The sequence below is a fragment of the Oncorhynchus mykiss genome, chromosome 31, assembly GCF_013265735.2.
Source record: "Oncorhynchus mykiss isolate Arlee chromosome 31, USDA_OmykA_1.1, whole genome shotgun sequence".
NCBI classification, from domain to species: Eukaryota; Metazoa; Chordata; class Actinopteri; order Salmoniformes; family Salmonidae; genus Oncorhynchus; species Oncorhynchus mykiss.
The window spans coordinates 37,925,043-37,942,612 of NC_050571.1; the positions used below are offsets into that span (position 1 = coordinate 37,925,043).

General features: G+C 39.8%; 1 protein-coding gene across 4 annotated transcripts in view; it reads left to right on the forward strand.

Annotated features, from left to right (window-relative positions):
• Positions 1-17,570, forward strand: part of LOC110505123 (teneurin-3-like) — a 181,696-nt gene that overhangs the window by 23,923 nt on the left and 140,203 nt on the right. For all 4 annotated transcript variants that reach the window (XM_021584110.2, XM_021584111.2, XM_021584112.2 and 1 more), the window contains exons 2-3: positions 2,384-2,755; positions 8,778-9,053. In XM_021584110.2, coding sequence (XP_021439785.2) covers positions 2,488-2,755; positions 8,778-9,053 — 544 coding nt within the window. In that variant the 5' untranslated portion in view covers positions 2,384-2,487. The remainder of the gene's footprint in view (positions 1-2,383; positions 2,756-8,777; positions 9,054-17,570) is intronic.

The window sequence follows — 17,570 nt, forward strand, 5'->3', positions numbered from 1 at the left end:
ATATACCCAAATGTCCATTTATTTGACGCGTTTGATCCAGACAAAAACAGCTTCCAAAAAACGCAACGTCACTACAAAATATTTCAAAAGTTGCCTATAAACTTTGCCAAAATATTTCAAAATACTTTTGTAATACAAATGTAGGTATTTTTAAACGTTAATAATCGATCAAATTGTATACGGGTCTATCTGTGTTCAATACAGGAAAACAACAAACCATGCTACTTTTCACGTCTTGCGCACTCAAGTTTTACCCAGTTCCTAGATGGCCTACTTCATTGCACAAATTAATATTTTAAAACTGCTCTGGTTCAACATCTCCTTAAAAAGCCCAATCTCGAACCCTCCTCACATAATTTAAAAAAATATCCAATAAAAAGTTGTTTTCACACAATCGGTGACTTATTTGCATATGAATAACTTATCTGAAAATTCCAGTCAGGCTTCCACTCACTTCACAGCAGAGAAACGTATTGTTTTGAAGGTCAGTAATGACCTTCTGTTGGCCGTCTATCTATGTGTCAGACGTTTCTCAGTGAGCATTGGCGGTTTAGTATCGTCCCCAGCCACTATTCACTATGGTGTCCCTCAGGTGTAAATTCTGGGCCCCCTCCTGTTTTCGCTGTACATGCTTCCCCTTGGTGACGTCATCCGCAATGATATCATTCAGCTTCACTGCTATGCGGATGACGCAACGTTTTATTTTCCAGTCAGACCCAGTGACCAAGCTAGCATACAGTAGCTACCCTTCACAAGTGTCTTCCTGACATCAAATGTCTGACAATTTTCTCCAGCTCAGTGATAAGAAATCAGAGGCTGTTTTATTTGGCCCCCTCCTTGATAGAACCCAGATTGTGAATAACCTTGGTCATTTGTCAGTCAATGTAAAGCCTACAGCCAGAAACGTTGGTGTCTTCTTTGACCCCGACCTAACCCCAACCTTTAGCTGCATGTAAAGAGGATTGTTCAGTCCTGTTTTTATCATCTAAGAAGTATAGCTAAAGTGAAGTCTTTTTTAAAATCTCAGTCACTGATCTGGAGAATGTTGTACTTGCTTTTATTTCCTCACCCCTAGATTAGTGTAAATCATTGTATACATGTCTCAGTCAGAAATCACTTCATCATCCACAGTTCAAAATGCTGCAGCACAGCTTTTAACAGGCACGAGAAAATCTAACCATATCAAACCCCATTTTAGCTTCTCTACACTGGCTACCAGTCACTTTTTTTTTTTAGAATACATTTTAAAATGGTATTAATCATGTTTCAGGCTTGGTTCACCCCCATCCTGTATCTCTGATCTTTAATCCCCATACGAACCAGGATGCAGCCTGAGATCCTCTGGCAAGGCACTGTTGACCATTACAAAGTCTAGGTTGAAAACTAAACGAAACCGGGCATTTGCCATTAGGGCCACTAGACTTTGGAATGGTCTGCCAGAGGAGGAGATCAGGCTTGCAGATTCAGTGCCTATTTTTAAATCCCATCTGAAGACACACTTTTATAAAGATGCTTTAAATGTATGATTTCAATGAATGATTTGAATTAATGAATTAATGTATAATTATTATTTGTTTCATTCTCCTTCTTCCTGTCTTTGTTTCTTTTCTTAGTAATTTTATTACATTGTTTTATAATACATTTTAAGCAATTTGTTACTTATATTGAAAGCGCTATACAAAATGTTGTTATTGTTATTATCATTATTATATTCACCCCTCTACCTCTAGTGCTTCTGGGAGTCTCCCAGGAAACGATCTTCAGGTAGTCTTCCGTAGCTTAACATGCACACGGTGTCATTAAAATATGTTGATGGTTGTAAAGCAAAGTTTCAGTTGATCAGTTTCAGTAGAGGAAAGGTAGGGGTGTCTGATACACCTGTCTTCGGGCTTCCAGCTGAGCCACGACAGAAATGAAAGTGTGGTATTTCGGGATGAGTGGAAAAGTTTGGTATTTAACACTTGAGCAGCACACCAGGGATTCCCATCACTCACTCTCCCCTTGGGGTTGTTGCGGATTCGTTTTTATTCTTTCTTCCCACGTCTGTCCCCATTTTACCGAAATCCTCACCAGTGAAAATCCGCCCTTTGCACGTTCTACACTTAACGGTAGCAGCTAATCAAAGTGTCTAAATGAACTTCTACCTCATATATATATCACACACACAACCAAGTTGTGTCCAAAATAATAAAATAAAGTGTGAGAGTGAGTCAGTGAGAGGAGATCTGTTTTATTGAGGGGAGTTCATGCATGGCATGGCTTATGGGTGGGGTTTGAGAGGTGGTGGTGGTGCTGTGGTGGGTGTGAGTGTGGGCTTTTGAAGATTAAGTGGGCGGATTAGTGTTATCTGAGCTTCTCATCTCCCCCCTCTCTGTTTGTCCAGGTCGACAGAAATACAGAGGGAGAGACTTACCAACAGCGTAAAGCGGAATATCCCATAGCGATCGTCTCAGGAGAGAACGGGGGAGGACACAGTATGCAGGCAGCATGGAACAGGTGAAGGAGCAGCGGCCCTTCTGCTCGCTCTCCAAGAGCCAGAGAGACCGGGAGAGAGACCACGAAAGGGAGCGGGATCTGGAGCTGCGTTACACCACATCATCAACAGACCGAGAAGGGGCTTGCCGGGTGCCTACACAGAAGTCCTACAGCTCTAGCGAGACGCTGCAGGCCTACGACCATGACCCCGCCCGGCTGCTATTCTCAGGCCGAGTCAAGGAGAAGGCCTATCAGGAGACCAGAGACTACGGCAGGCCTGGTCAGTACAGTCACAGCTCTATTCCAATGATATGAAATCATTGCAATACGGCCATAATATGCTTAATAATGGCCGTATTGTATAGAGATAATTTGTTCAGATGAGATTTGATTCAGATTTCTTGTTTATTTTTTTTAAACATAATTAACTTGAACACATGGAGTTTGGTAAAAAAAAAAAAAGAATATAAATTCATTGTCTACAGTTTAGCGCATTGACATAGAAACTATTTTTGATACTGTATTAGTAAGTGATGTTTTGTCTTAGGTAAAGTACCCCATGGGTTTCTTTAAACTGGTGGTGGTCTTTATCTTCTTGTATGATCAATTTACCAGCATTCATAGCTTGTCACTTGAGTTTTTTTTATTAATCCATGCTGAAAAGTAGAGCTCTTTTTCGATCTGTGCTTGAACTATGTACACATCCAAACTAAATTATCACACTCCACTTCACATACCAATGATAATTACCCATTAAACTACTGAGCAAATAACCCAGCTTTTTAATTGGTTGCTGGCAATTGGCAGGAAATGTTCATAATAAGAATAAAGTAGTATAGCCGATTCTTGATGATCTATGAACGGATCATAATTAATGACATATTTCTCATAGATTCCTGCTAATTGGCGCCAGCTGGAAATTAATAGCATTCTAATTAGGCTGTGGGACGAATGTTAGTTTTCCCTTTATTTCTAGATCAAATTAGGACTTTTAGTGAAAAGGTAATGAGCGATTGGACTCATTATCACCTCAATGCTAATTCAGTTGGAGCACGATTGCAAAATGAGTACTTTGTGTTTGAACAACATGTCCTTGTTCAAATGTAAATCACAACTCCAAATACTGAACGATTCAGTTTAATTAGAAATGATTATGTGAAATGCATTGTCAAGTATTTATCTGTTTAGAAAAAAGTTCACAACTTGGACCTTAATAAAAACCTAAAACTATGCATTTGACTTATTATCCGATGAAGTTTGAAACATTATATATAATATTGTCAATGTATCTTATTGCGCCGTTGCAGTTTTTACCTTACAATGTTCTTTGTCAATTTCACTAGTTTTTACCGGAATAACCGGTAAACTAAATATAAATGCACGAAACTGATTTTTGTAAATTATTTTATTAATTGCTATTTTACTTATATTAGTCTTACCATTGCAGACAATGCAAGTAGTATTTTTTTAAATTAATATGGGTAAAATACATGTGTAATCTTATGCAGCATGAATTTACATTTTCAAACATTCAGCTAGAAGAATAAAAAATACAAATATTATTGGAAAACTGACTATTTTCCCCAAAATACATTTTAGAAAATAATTACAGTGAACAATAATTTATATTACTTGGTATAATTGAATTTTGTCCACACATTTAGAAATGTTACTTTGGTAGATTTTTTTCTGTTTACTTCAGACATTTTGTATTTACTCAATCCAGCATTGACAGTGTAAATTTCCATGCATCTGTTTTTCGCTTTTTGTTTCTATATTAATTCCTCACTTTAAGTTCAGATTTACAAACGATTAAGAAGACAGAGCCGTGAATCTGTTACCATTTACGATTTAGGTAGTTGGATACAATGAGTGGGATCACCCTTTCCTTGAGTACTGTGGAATGTTGTTTTCAGACGGTTTGTTTTAGGTTCAAGTGTAAGGTCAGTCCCGGTAATCCTCAAAGCAACAAAAGTCCTATTTACTTCTATCTTAAAGTGGAGCTGACAGCATTTTAGCAACATTGACTCTTATTAAAGTCTGTTCATATACACCCCCAGGAAGAACATTACACCATTTTAAATGTTTTCTGACAAGTGAGTAATTACATATTGTCATTTTCACATTTTCATAAATTCTTAAGTCAATCAGATGTATTAAATCCCTTTTTACATCAGCCAATGTCACAAAATGCTATACAGAAACCCAGCCTAAAACCCCAAACAGCAAGCAATGCAGATGTAGAAGCACGGTGGCTAGGAAAAACTCCCTAGAAATGCAGTGACCTAGGAAGAAACCTAGAGAGGAACCAGGCTCTGAGGGGTGGCCGGTCCTCTTCTGGCTGTGCCGGGTGGAGATTATAACAGTACATGGCTAAGATGTTCAAACGTTCATAGATTACCAACTGGGTCAAATAATAATAATCACAGTGGTTGTAGAGGGTGAAACAGGTCAGCACCTCAGGAGTAAATGTCAGTTGGCTTTTCATAGCTGATCATTCAGAGTCAGTCAGAGTGTCGAAAACAGCAGGTCAGGGACAAGGTAGCACGTCCGGTGAACAGGTCAGGGTTCCATAGCTACAGGCAGAACAGATGAAACTGGAGCAGCAACACAACCATGTGGACTGGGGACAGCAAGGAGTCATCAGGCCAGGTAGTCCTGAGGCATGGTCCTAGGGCTCAGGTCCTTGGAAAGAAGAGAAAGAGAGAAAGAATTAGAGTGAGCCTACTTAAATTAACACAGGACCCCGGATAAGACAGGAGAAATACTCCAGATATAACACGGACCCTAGCCCCCAACACATAAGCTATTGCAGCATAATTATGTTTGGGAATTACATATACTAAGGCATTTGTGAATGGAAAAGTGGCAGTGCGTTTGGACAATTAATAGACATCTCTTGTCCAAGACTGGAGTCTACGCCGTATCACATTGGTGTAAAGGATCGGGAGACAGGCACAGGAATGCGTAATAGGGGTTTTTATGGACCCAAATTACAGCGTGCCATGTAAAGGCACGGGGACGAAGACCAAACAAACACGTATACAAAACACAGGGTTGAAATCCAAACAAAAGAGCGAGGAGTACCTTGAATAAATACACGGTGCGCACAAAGATAGCACACGGGAAGAAACCCGGAATCATCTGCACAATACAAGTGGCACGAAAGCCAAAACGACACAGCTCAGGTACCTTAATGGAGTTTTGCAAATATATAAATACCACGGGAGTCCTCTTACATTTGGGAAGTTTACAGTTCTATTGATCAAACAGCCGTGAAAAGATAGGCTCTCTCTCACTCAGTTATGCACATCAACAACAACAAGATCAAGGACTAATGCTAGACAGAACAAGATGAGCTAAAATATAACGTAGGAACATTTTAGATGAACTCTCATACTTTTTCAGCTTGTCAAAATTGCACTAATAAACAATGGGGCATTGTAGCTTACTTGTCCTTCTGCAGCTTGCCTGCCAGTATATTAATTATTGTCTCAACCAAACTCCCAAGCTAACTGGCTAAAGTTCCTCTGCCCAGTGTCTGTGTTCTTTTGCCCATTTTAATATTTTATTTTCATTGGGCAATCTGAGATATGACTTTTTCTTTGCAACTCTGCCTAGAAGGCCAGCATCCCGGAGTCGCCTCTTCACTGTTGACGTTGAGACTGGTGTTTTGAGGGTACTATTTAATGAAGCTGCCAGTTGAGGACTTGTGAGGCGTCTATTTCTCAAACTAGACACTCTAATGTATTTGTCCTCTATTCTGATTAGATACAGTTTGCGCTATTCTGTGAAGGGAGTATTACACAGCGTTGTACAAGATCTTCAGTTTCTTGGCAATTCCTCGCATGGGATATACTTAATTTCTCAGAACAAGAATAGACTGATGAGTTTCAGAAGAAAGGTCTTTGTTTCTGGCCATTTTGAGCCTGTAATCGAACCCATAAATGCTGATGCTCCAGATTCTCATCTACAGTGCATTGCAAAAGTATTCATCCCCCTTTGTGTGTTTCCTATTTTGTTGCATTACAACCTGGAATTATTATAACATTTTTTTTGTATCATTTGATTTACACAACACGCCTACCACTTTGAAGATGCAAAATAGTTTTTATTGTGAAACAAACAAGAAATAAGACAAAAAAACTGAAACTCTTGAGCATGCATAACTATTCACCCCCTCAAAGTCAATACTTTGTAGAGCTACCTTTTGCAGCAATTACAGCTGCAAAGTCTCTTGGGGTATGTCTTTATAAGCTTGGCATACTTTCGCAAGCCTCTAGTCTAAAGAAGGACAGTTATATTGCTTCTTTAATCAGGATAACAGTTTTCAGCTGTGCTAACATAATTGCAAAAATGTTTTCTAAAGATCAATTCGCCTTTTAAAATGATGAACTTGGATTAGCTAACACAACGTGCCATTGTAACACAGGAGTGATGGTTGCTGATAATTGGCCTCTGTTCGCCTATGTAGATATTCCATTAGAAATCAGCCATTTCCAGCTACAATACTCATTTTACAACATTAATGGTGTCTACATTGTACTTCTGATCAATTTGATGTTATTTTTATGGACCAAAAAAATTGCTTTTCTTTAAAAATCAAGGACATTTCTAAGTGACCCCAAACGTTTGAACGGTAGTGTACATAGCGCATTGATGTGAATCACACTGCTTCTCTCTCATTTAGCTATTTGCGCCTTACAGATTGTGGTTGTTGTGGATGGTTATTCACCAATCTAAATGTGTATTTGAACCGAATAATGGTTGAATTCAAGAAGTTTAAGTTGCTTATCAATCATTGTTTTTGAAACCAGTGCACAGCCATTGAAATATACGCTCTTGCAACAGCTGCATAGTGCAGTTCCCAGCCTGTGGAATAAAATTGAGGCCTTTTTTTGCTCATTCTAATTCATGTTGATAAAAAATATATATATTTTGTAAAATAATAGTTAAGACATCAAAACTCATAGGGAATCATGTAGTTACCTAAAAACTGTTAAACAAATCAAAATATATTTAATATTCTTCAAAGTAGCAAAGCTGTCATCAAGTCAAAGGGTGGCTACTTTGAAGAATCTAAAATCTAACATTTATTTTCATTTGTTTTACACTTATTTTGGTTACTACATGATTCCATATCTGTTATTTCATATTTTAGATGTCTTCACTATTATTTTAAAATAAAGAAAAACACTTGAATGAGTAGGTGTGTTCAAACTTTTGACTGGTACTGTATATCCATTGATTCTTGAAGAATATAACTTATGAGCTTAGTTCAAATGTCCTACTGAATGAGAACCCGAAATAAGCTTGTGTTTTCCCGATGTTTGTAAACATTGCAAATGTAAACACACACTGTATAGCCTCATAACATGGTTAAAACAATCATTTTGATATCATTGATGGTCAGTCCTCGCATCCATAGCTCTGTTTCTTAATCTGAGAGTGGTTACATTTCTCCAGGCCCATCCCTCAGCTTTTTGTCAAAACAGAGGCGGGGCAGCCATTTTGTTATTATTTTATCTGTGTATTTGCCCTCTAAACAGCTGCATATGATCAAGATATTAATATTTTCAGTAGTGCTCAAAGCATGCCATTCCATGAGCGCAGCATTCATTTTTCAACTCGAATCAATAAGCACAATCGTCCTCCATGACAACCAAATCATAAACAGTAGGGCTGGCTAATAAGTCCTTAGTTTTGGGGTTATGCTCAGGCAATACAATTTGGCTAATCTATACTTCTGTATTTCTAAATCCTATTCTTGAAATCAAGGGGAATAACATTTATTGTAATGACTTGAATTCTGGTTTTTAATGTAAAGATATAATTTAATATTTGTATTATTATTATATGTAATAGAAAGCAATGTGTTAGAAGAAGCCTACATAACCAATCCATGAAGTAAAATGTAACATCTATATATGGCCAGCTATGTAAACTTTAACATTGATTTATCCTGCAATAGATGTTGTTCAATTGGAAACATACATGTTTGTCTTCTTCTAATGCATTTTAAAGGGAATGTAATCTAAAAGTAACTAAATGTAATCAGAATATGTTACTGAGTTTAGATAATCCAAAAGTTACGTTACTGATTACAATTTTGGACAGGTAACTAGTAACAGATTACATTTAGAAGTAACGTACCCAACCCTGCCTACTGCCCTTTTAAGAACAGTCACACAATTTGAAAGCTATACAGCGTGGCATATATTCTGGGTTTAGGATTGGGGTTTGATAATATTGTAAAATTATAAGGCAGCTATTTAAAAGCGCATTTGTTTTTGATTTTACAGGACAGGGCTTCTCGCTGAGGCAACTTGGGATATGTGAGCCCTCCACACGCAGAGGCCTGGCACTCTGCCCTGAAACAGGCCTCTCACACCCCCTTGGTCGCTACTCCAAAAGTACTGTCCCCACAGAAAATCATGAGCCCACATCCCCGGAACGTACCATGGCTCTCTGGGGAAGGGGTGCCAAGTCAGGCCAAAGCTCGTGCCTGTCTAGTCGCTCCAACTCAGCCCTTACCATCACAGACACGGAAATTGACAATAAGTCGGACAACGAAATCGGTAAGTCTGCCAAACCTTTATTTGTTAAATGTGAGCCCCCTAACTCCTGTTTTGTGGAGATATTGTTTAAGTACGAAGTAAAAAAAAAAAAGAGTCACAACAAATGTTCATCCTAGTCAGCAGTGTGTTAGTCTTTCATTGGTGCTCAGGAAAACATTCATTTGTGGAAGCGATGAATGGTGGGTTTTGATTGGTGCAAGTTGTATTTGGAAGGGCTTTTGTGGATAAGAATTTGGTCTACCAATTGAGTGGTTGGTAGTCACCTGGCCCTCTCCACAGGGAAGTAGGGGAGTTTTGTAAAGTTTCCCAATGGGCTAGCGTGTAATCAAAGATAGCTTTGTAAAGAGTCGGTCAGAGATTTCGCTTAGAAATTCCACAGTGGTTGAACGAGAACACACAATAGCTGATTAAGTAGGTTCAATGGTTTGAAGTGCAATGATCTTGCTCGAAACCCGAAACTTGAGACTGTGGTATTCTTTTGAAGAGATCTTCTGTGCATCGAATGCGGGGTAAACAAGTATATTGCTTTAAGGTGGAACTGACTACTTTGCAGAAATGTAACAAACAGACAGTAATATCAATCAACAATATCAAATTCCCAGTTCATGCTGCAAAACCAACTTTTAAAAATAGGTTTTAAAAATAGGTTATATTTGACTCAAAATTCCATGACTTAGAGCAAGGCATTGTTAGCAGAATAGATGGAGCTCAATACATTATTAATATAATTCACGAATACATTTCATGGTAGTCCAATATATATTGCTATCAGGTTGTAAATCACAACTGGCCTGGTACATTTTTTACATTCGGGATGCACTGTTTCAGTTTCATTGACTCAATATCAAGTCATTGATATACAAGTAGTTAGGAAAGCTAAAGCTACCTTTTTCAAACAGAAATGTGCATCCTGTAGCACAAACTCAAAAAAGTTATGGGACACTGTAGTCCATGGATAATAAGAGCTCCTCCTCCCAGCTGCCCACTGCACTGAGGCTAGGAAACACTGTCACAACCGATAAATCCACGATAATTGAGAATTTCAATAAGCATTTTTCTACGGCTGGCCATGCTTTCCACCTGGCTAACCCTACCCCGGTCAACTGCCCTGGACCCCCCACAGCAACTCGCCCAAGGCTCCCCCATTTCTCCTTCACCCAAATCCAGATAGCTGGTGTTCTGAAAGAGCTACAAAATCTGGACCCCTACAAATCAGCCGGGCTAGACAATCTGCACCCTCTCTTTCTAAAATGATCAGCCGAAATTGTTGCAAAATTGTCCCCTATTACTAGCTTGTTCAACCTCTCTTTTGTATCGTCTAAGATCCCCAAAGATAGGAAAGCTGCCGCGGTCATCCCCCTCTTCGAAGGGGGAGACACTCTAGACCCAAACTGCTACAGACCTATATCTATCCTACCCTGCCTTTCTAAGGTCTTCGAATGCCAAGTTAACAAACAGATCACCGACCATTTAGAATCCCACTGTACCTTCTCCACCATGCAATCTGGCTTCTGAACTGGTCATGGGTGCACCTCAGCCACGCTCAAGGTCCTAAACAATATCATAACTGCCATCGATAAGAGACAATACTGTGCAGCCGTATTCATCGACATGGCCAAGGCTTTCGACTCTGTCAATCTCCACATTCTTTTCGGCAGACTCAACAGCCTTCGTTTCTCAAATGACTGCCTCGCCTGGTTCACCAACTACTTCTCTGATAGAGTTCAGTGTGTCAAATCGGAGGGCCTGTTGTTCGGACCTCTGGCAGTCTCTATGGGAATGCCACAGGGTTCAATTCTCTGGCTGACTCTCTTCTCTGTATTCATAAATGATGTCGCTCTTGCTGCTGGTGATTCTCTGATCCACCTCTACGCAGACGACACCATTCTGTATACATCTGGCCCTTCTTTGGACACTGTGCTAACTAACCTCCAGACGAGCTTCAATGCCATACAACTCTGCTTCTGTGGCCTCCAACTGCTCTTAAATGCAAGTAAAAGTAAATGCATGCTCTTCAACCGATCGCTGCCCGCACCTGCCCGCTCATCCAGCATCACTAGTCTGGATGGTTCTGACCTAGAATATGTTGACAACTACAAATACCTAGGTGTCTGGTTAGACTGTAAACTCTCCTTCCAGACTCACATTAAGCATCTCCAATCCTAAATTAAATGTAGAATCGGCTTCCTATTTTGCAACAAAGCATCCTTCTCTCATGCTGCCAAACATACCCTCGTAAAACTGACTATCCTACCGATCCTCGACTTCGGCGATGTAATTTACAAAATGGCCTCCAACACTCTACTCAGCAAATTGGATGCAGCCTATCACAGTGCCATCCGTTTTGTCACCAAAGCCCCATATACTACCAACCACTGCGACCTGTATGCTCTCGTTGGCTGGCCCTCACTTCATAGTCGTCGCCAAACCCACTGGCTACAGGCTATCTACAAGTCTTTGCTAGGTAAAACCTTGCCTTATCTCAGTTCACTGGTCACCATATCACTGGTCACCACACCTACCCACAGCGCCCGCTCCAGCAGGTATATTTCACTAGTCATCCCCAAAGTCAATTCCTCATTTGGCCACCTTTCCTTCTAGTTCTCTGCTGCCAATGACTGGAACAAACTGCAAGAATCGCTGAAGCTGGAGACTCTTATCTCCTTCACTAATTCCAAGCACCAGCTTTCAGAGCAGCTCACAGATCATTGCACATGCACATAGCCCATCTGTAAATAGCCCATCTGTAAATAGCCCATCCAACTACCTCATCCCCATACTGTATTTATTTATTTTCCTCTTTTGCACCCCAGTATCTCTACTTGCACATTCATCTTCTGCACATCTATCACTCCAGTGTTTCATTGCTGTATCGTAATTACCTAACTTATTTTTTTCTACTGTATTATTGACTGTATGTTTGTTTATTCCATGTGTAATTGTGTGTTGTATGTGTTGAACTACTTTGCCTTATCTTAGCCAGGTCGAAGCTGTAAATGAGAACTTTTCTCCTCATATCGTTTTTCGGTGGCTACAGCTAGAGTTGCCGGTGTCATTTAGTTAGCTAGCAAGACGTGGATCACTTTGCTAGCCAACTAACAATGCTGAACTTCAACGACTGTTATCCACTGTTAGCATGTATGTCTCTTAGTTGTCAATCACATGTATTTGACATGATCAAAAGGGCATGCAGGCAGTTCCCATTCAGTGGTCAAAGCGTGGGTTGGGATAAGCATGCATTGACTGGCAAGTTGCAGAAGGGCGAGCAGACTACAATTCCCAATCTATTAACAGTGCAATTTTGACAGCCCACTACAAGCTGGAACAGTTTGAGAGGGTTTATCTACTCTTGCCCCATTAGACTTTAGCTCATCTTGCTCTGCCTTCCATTAGCTGTTTATCTTAGGGAGGGAGAGATAGCATACCTGTTCATGGTTGTTTGATCAATAGGACTGGCGAATACTTTCTAATGTTCTAAAGTCACGCTGTTGCTGCTGCCTGTGAACACTGTCCAGTTCAAAATGAATGATGGCAGGCGGTATGGCAAATGGCTTATTTGCATATAGCCAATCAGCTACGGTAGGCCTATGACGCACCGGTCTGTGTAGAGTCCTGGACAAGACAGACACTGCAGCAAATAAAACCTAATAAAAATGTGTCTATGAATTGTACAAACGCACACGGGCCACTTTCAGTCTATATATTGCTTTAGAATTTTCCCAAATGCCTAAGTGCTCGCTTGTCAGAAAATGTAAAAAAGGTGTCTTATTCTTCCTGCGGGTGTATAGGAACAGATTTGTATGAGTAAAAATCTGTTCATATACACCCCCAGGAAGAATGATGCCTAAAATGCTGGCATTTCCACTTTAAGTGATACATCGCTCTTTTATTTTGATTTAGATAGGGTATTTACTGAATTGAAAAGCACTCTGTACAGCTATATAAAGACAGTTTGTTTCGTTGCTTTTGCTGAACGTCGGGTACTTTCAGTGTGTAATATTTCTTACAGTGAACTGCATTTATTCTGCATTCATCACTGATTTTTATATTGTCTAATACTTGTTTGTTAATGTCTTTGTGGTATTATATTTTCTGCACATCAGCCATGGTCTCAGGTATATTCTTGGAGACGTTTTGAAAGCGGAAGTCTTTGCTACTGTTGGGCTAATTTAAGGAGTACTTTGTTTAAAACATTTTTTTAAATCTTTAATGCTCTCAAAAAGCATATAAAATATATTTACCATAATTGCCTGTATTGTCATGTACAGTGTTTTGCTACAGTATTGCCATACTTTTTCAATCAGTATTACCAAAGGTACACAAGAAAGAGGCAGATGATAGTGGTTGATTATCCAAGGACTTTCGTCAAATGGCCAGAGCATAGAGGAAGGGAACGTGGTACAAAAGGAAATATGTTGTGTTCAGACTCAAATCAATTCATTTTTCGGTAATGTTCAAACTCTTGAGACGTGGATCTGAGATGTGGATCTTTCGCCTCTCTTAAGTGCCTTTTGAGACCCACCCTCTTTGGTCTTACATAACATTATCTAATGAAAGGTCATCTCCAACTGTGTACTTTGTGACAACTGCTGATGTAAAAAAAAGGGCTTTATAAAGTAGATTGGAATTTGATTGATGGAAAAAAAACATGTGGAAGATAAATTGATGCAAGTGTAGTGATCGAAACAATGAATGTTTCCACCAAAGTCCACACCTGCTTGTTCACACATTTCCTTTCAATTTATGTTAATAACTTATTGACAACTATTAATGGGAGTAAAACAAGAGATTTGAGGGACTTTACAAGGCACCTAACAAGGTGCTTTCTTTCTCACTTTTTCCACCATCTTTGTTGCAGCTGCAACATGCGACGCATGAAACCCCCCAATCTCTGTGGCTCAGAAAGCGCATGGAATTTGCTGATTTCAAAAGGCCCTCCTTTGACTAGAGAGCTCTGAACTGGTCTCCTACCCCCCGCAGCCGCTCTCCTTTGGTATCTCTTTTGGAGATGTCTGGAGGGCTGCCGCTGATTGGGTCTTGTTAGTACGACTCCCCACTGTGACTTTTATCTCGCCCACTTTCCCCCTACTATTTGAATCAAAAGGGGCAGTAAACAATACGTGCTACGTCTTGTTCGCAGGTAGCTAAGCTACCATCCTTTAGAAATGTGCTGCAAGATGCCCCGAGTTCTCAAATTGTAATTAATGCGCCAATCAACAGCCGCATTGTTCATTAGTTATCGTGTTATTCATATATCGTATCCGCCGCCGCCTTTTAATTTTCTACTGGATCAAAAAAAAAATACAAAAATAATGTCCCACTGCTATAAATCTTGTTCTTTCTCTTTTTGTCATGAAGCATTACACTTTCAACTTTTTACTATTTAATGAAGCAGCTAAGAGAAATGACCCATCCAAAGGTTTCCATCAACTGAATAGGCATATGGAAGCCGTTAGAAAGGGCCGTTCAGATCCACTTATTCATAAATGAACTCAATATTTCATTGTAATTTACACCATTATGGGCAGTGCGAGACACATACTTGACTACTAGAGACTACCAGTCTTGGCAGACTGTTGGTGCATAGCATTTGCAACTGTTAACCCCCTGATCCAAGAGAAAGAAGACTATGATTAAAGATGGTCTTTGCTGGCCGTGTTTCCTCTCAAAATAGTCCAGAGAATTTAGGTCCGGATTGACAGATTTACTTTTTTTGTTTTGCGATGTTGGTTTGTTTGTCGTTGTGTTGGCCCTGATGATGGGTAATTGTCTGACAAATGAATTGAGATGATTGTGCTGAAGCATACTCTGTCGACTACAATCCAACGCCTAATGAACCAAAGTCTTCAAGACATTTGTAACAGCTGTTTTATGTTATTAACGTTATGTGTCTGTGACATTTTCAGTGCACTAATTGCAAAATAAGTCCAATTCATCCAAACAAGACAGCCACCGAAGATATCTGCCAGTTTTACACACCACTCAATTGAATCACATGAGAAGACTGCACAGCACGCACCAGAGTCCTGTTGGGTGTGTGTTTGAAAGCAGCTCACACTCCCGTACACACGGGCGCACACACTGGGAGTCTAACAAATGAATGAGACGCAACTCAAAAACACCTGCCTCAGATCTGTGTCACATCATTTGACAGTGGAATCCATCAATTGATCATGGAAGACAAAAAATAACCCTCACACTGCCTACATAATTCAATAAATTGTGAATATACAGAATAAATAATTTTAGTCAAAAGGGTTTGACCATCTGTGATGTGTTTGAAGAAAACTCCTATCTGGATGCATAGCAGGCATTCACATCTTCCCAGAGAGCTGGGAATGTGTCACTGTGTTTTGAGCCACAGATCCTCGTGACCTGAGCGCTGGCCACATCAAATTGCAAGCCAAGCAAAGTGTTTCAGTTGATGCATTGTCTTTATTTTCTCCTCTTCTGTCCCATTAACTGCTCCCTCTAAGAAGAGTAAACTCTTATCTTTTGTCGCGGTCTGTTGTCTACATTTTGTTACGTGACAGCCTTATTCTAAAATTGAATGCATTGTTTATTCCCCTTATCAATCTACACACAATACCCCATAATGACAAAGACATTTTGCAAATGTATAAAATAAAAATAAAAAAATGAAATATGACATTTACATAAGTATTCAGACCCTTAACGCAGTACTTTGTTGAAGAACCTTTGTCAGCGATTACTGCCTATTTGGGTACAAGCTTGGCGCACCTGTATTTGGGGAGGTCTTCTATTTCTCTCTGCAGATCCTCTCATGATCTGTCAGGTTGGTGCACAGCACAGCAATTTTCAGGTCTATCCAGAGCTGTTAGATCAGGTTCAAGTCTGGGATCTGGCTGGACCACTCAAGGACATTCAGAGATTTGTCCCAAAGCTACTCTTGCGTTGTGTCTTGGCTGTGTGCTTAGGGTTGTTGTCCTGTTGGAAGGTGAACCTTCGCCCCAGTCTGAGGTCCTGAGCGCTCATCAAGGATCTCTCTGTACTTTGCTCCGTTCATCTTTGCCTCGATCCTGACTGGTCTCCCAGTCCCTACCGCTGAAAAACATCCCCACCATTCCAGGTCCTAAGTAAAAACCATGGCTTGGATAAACACTGTTTTACAGGTAACCAGAGGTTCCTACTTTTTTAAAGAAATAAAAGTGTTTGACCCTCAGGTAACTCAGACATTGATCCAAGTATTCACTAACGCAGAAAACTTGGAGTATCATAGAAAACTATTTCAAATCTCTACCTGGGATTTTATCCTCAAAGAAACACTACAAACTATATTTAACCGAAATGGGAGGAGGAACTTAACATTGAAATAACCAATAAAACGTGATTGAACATATTTGAGACTCAATTAAGCTCGACCAACTCAATTACTTGGAGAGAATTCTGTTGAAAGAATGTTATACGTTTCTTCATAACACCTAAACTGAAATCAAAACAGACTGACTCCCAACACCCTTGTTGGAGAGAATGCTGACTATCAAGAGCGGATCACATACATATATTTTGGTCCTGTCCTGCAATTGAAACTTACTGGGGAGAAATAAGATCTAACATTGGAATAATAATGGGGTTTGACATAGAACAAACACTAATTTCTTTGTTATTGGATGAAATACCCAAGAACTTACACAATTGAGAAAATTACCAGGTGAAGATCCTACTGGCAGCCAGTAAAAAGGCTTTCACTAGGAAATGGCTACAAAAAGAGCCCTTCCACTGTGACACAATAGATAGACATTGTTAAAGAAATACATTATATGGAGCGTATGACCTTTGCTTTAAGAACTTATGAGGATAGAGGCCAAGAATACTGTGAAAAATGGGTATCATACTTAAAAATGGTCTAATTCAAAGATAATGTTACTGTAATTAATATTGTGAATGTATGATGTGCTGTACCTGCCAGAACTTATTCATGCTTTATTTAAACAATTTGTGTGTTCTTCAATAAAAACAAAGTAAAAAAACAACAACAAAAACATCTCCACACCATGATGCTGCCACCACCATGCTTCACCGTAGGGATGGTGCCAGGTTTCTTCCTGACGTGACACTTGGCACTAAAAGCCCTGATTTGGTGGAGTGCTGCAGAGATGGTTGTCCTTCTGGAAGGTTCCCCCATCTCCACAGAGGATTTATAGAGCTCTGTCAGAGTGACTATCGGGTTCTTGGTCACCTCCCTAGGAAGAGTCTTGGTGGTTCCAAACTTCTTCCATTTAAGAATGGAGGCCACTGTGTTCTTGGGGACCTTCAATGCTGCAGAATCTTTTTGATTCCCTTCCCCAGATCTGTGCCTCGACATATTGCTGTCTCAGAGCTCTATGGACAATTCCTTTGACCTCATGGCTTGGTTTATGCTCTGACATGCACTGTCAACTGTGGGACCTTATATAAACAGGTGTGTGCCTTTCCAAATCATGTCCAATCAATTAAATTTACCACAGGTGGATTCCAATCAAGTTGTAGAAACCTCAAGGAAGACAAATAAAAACA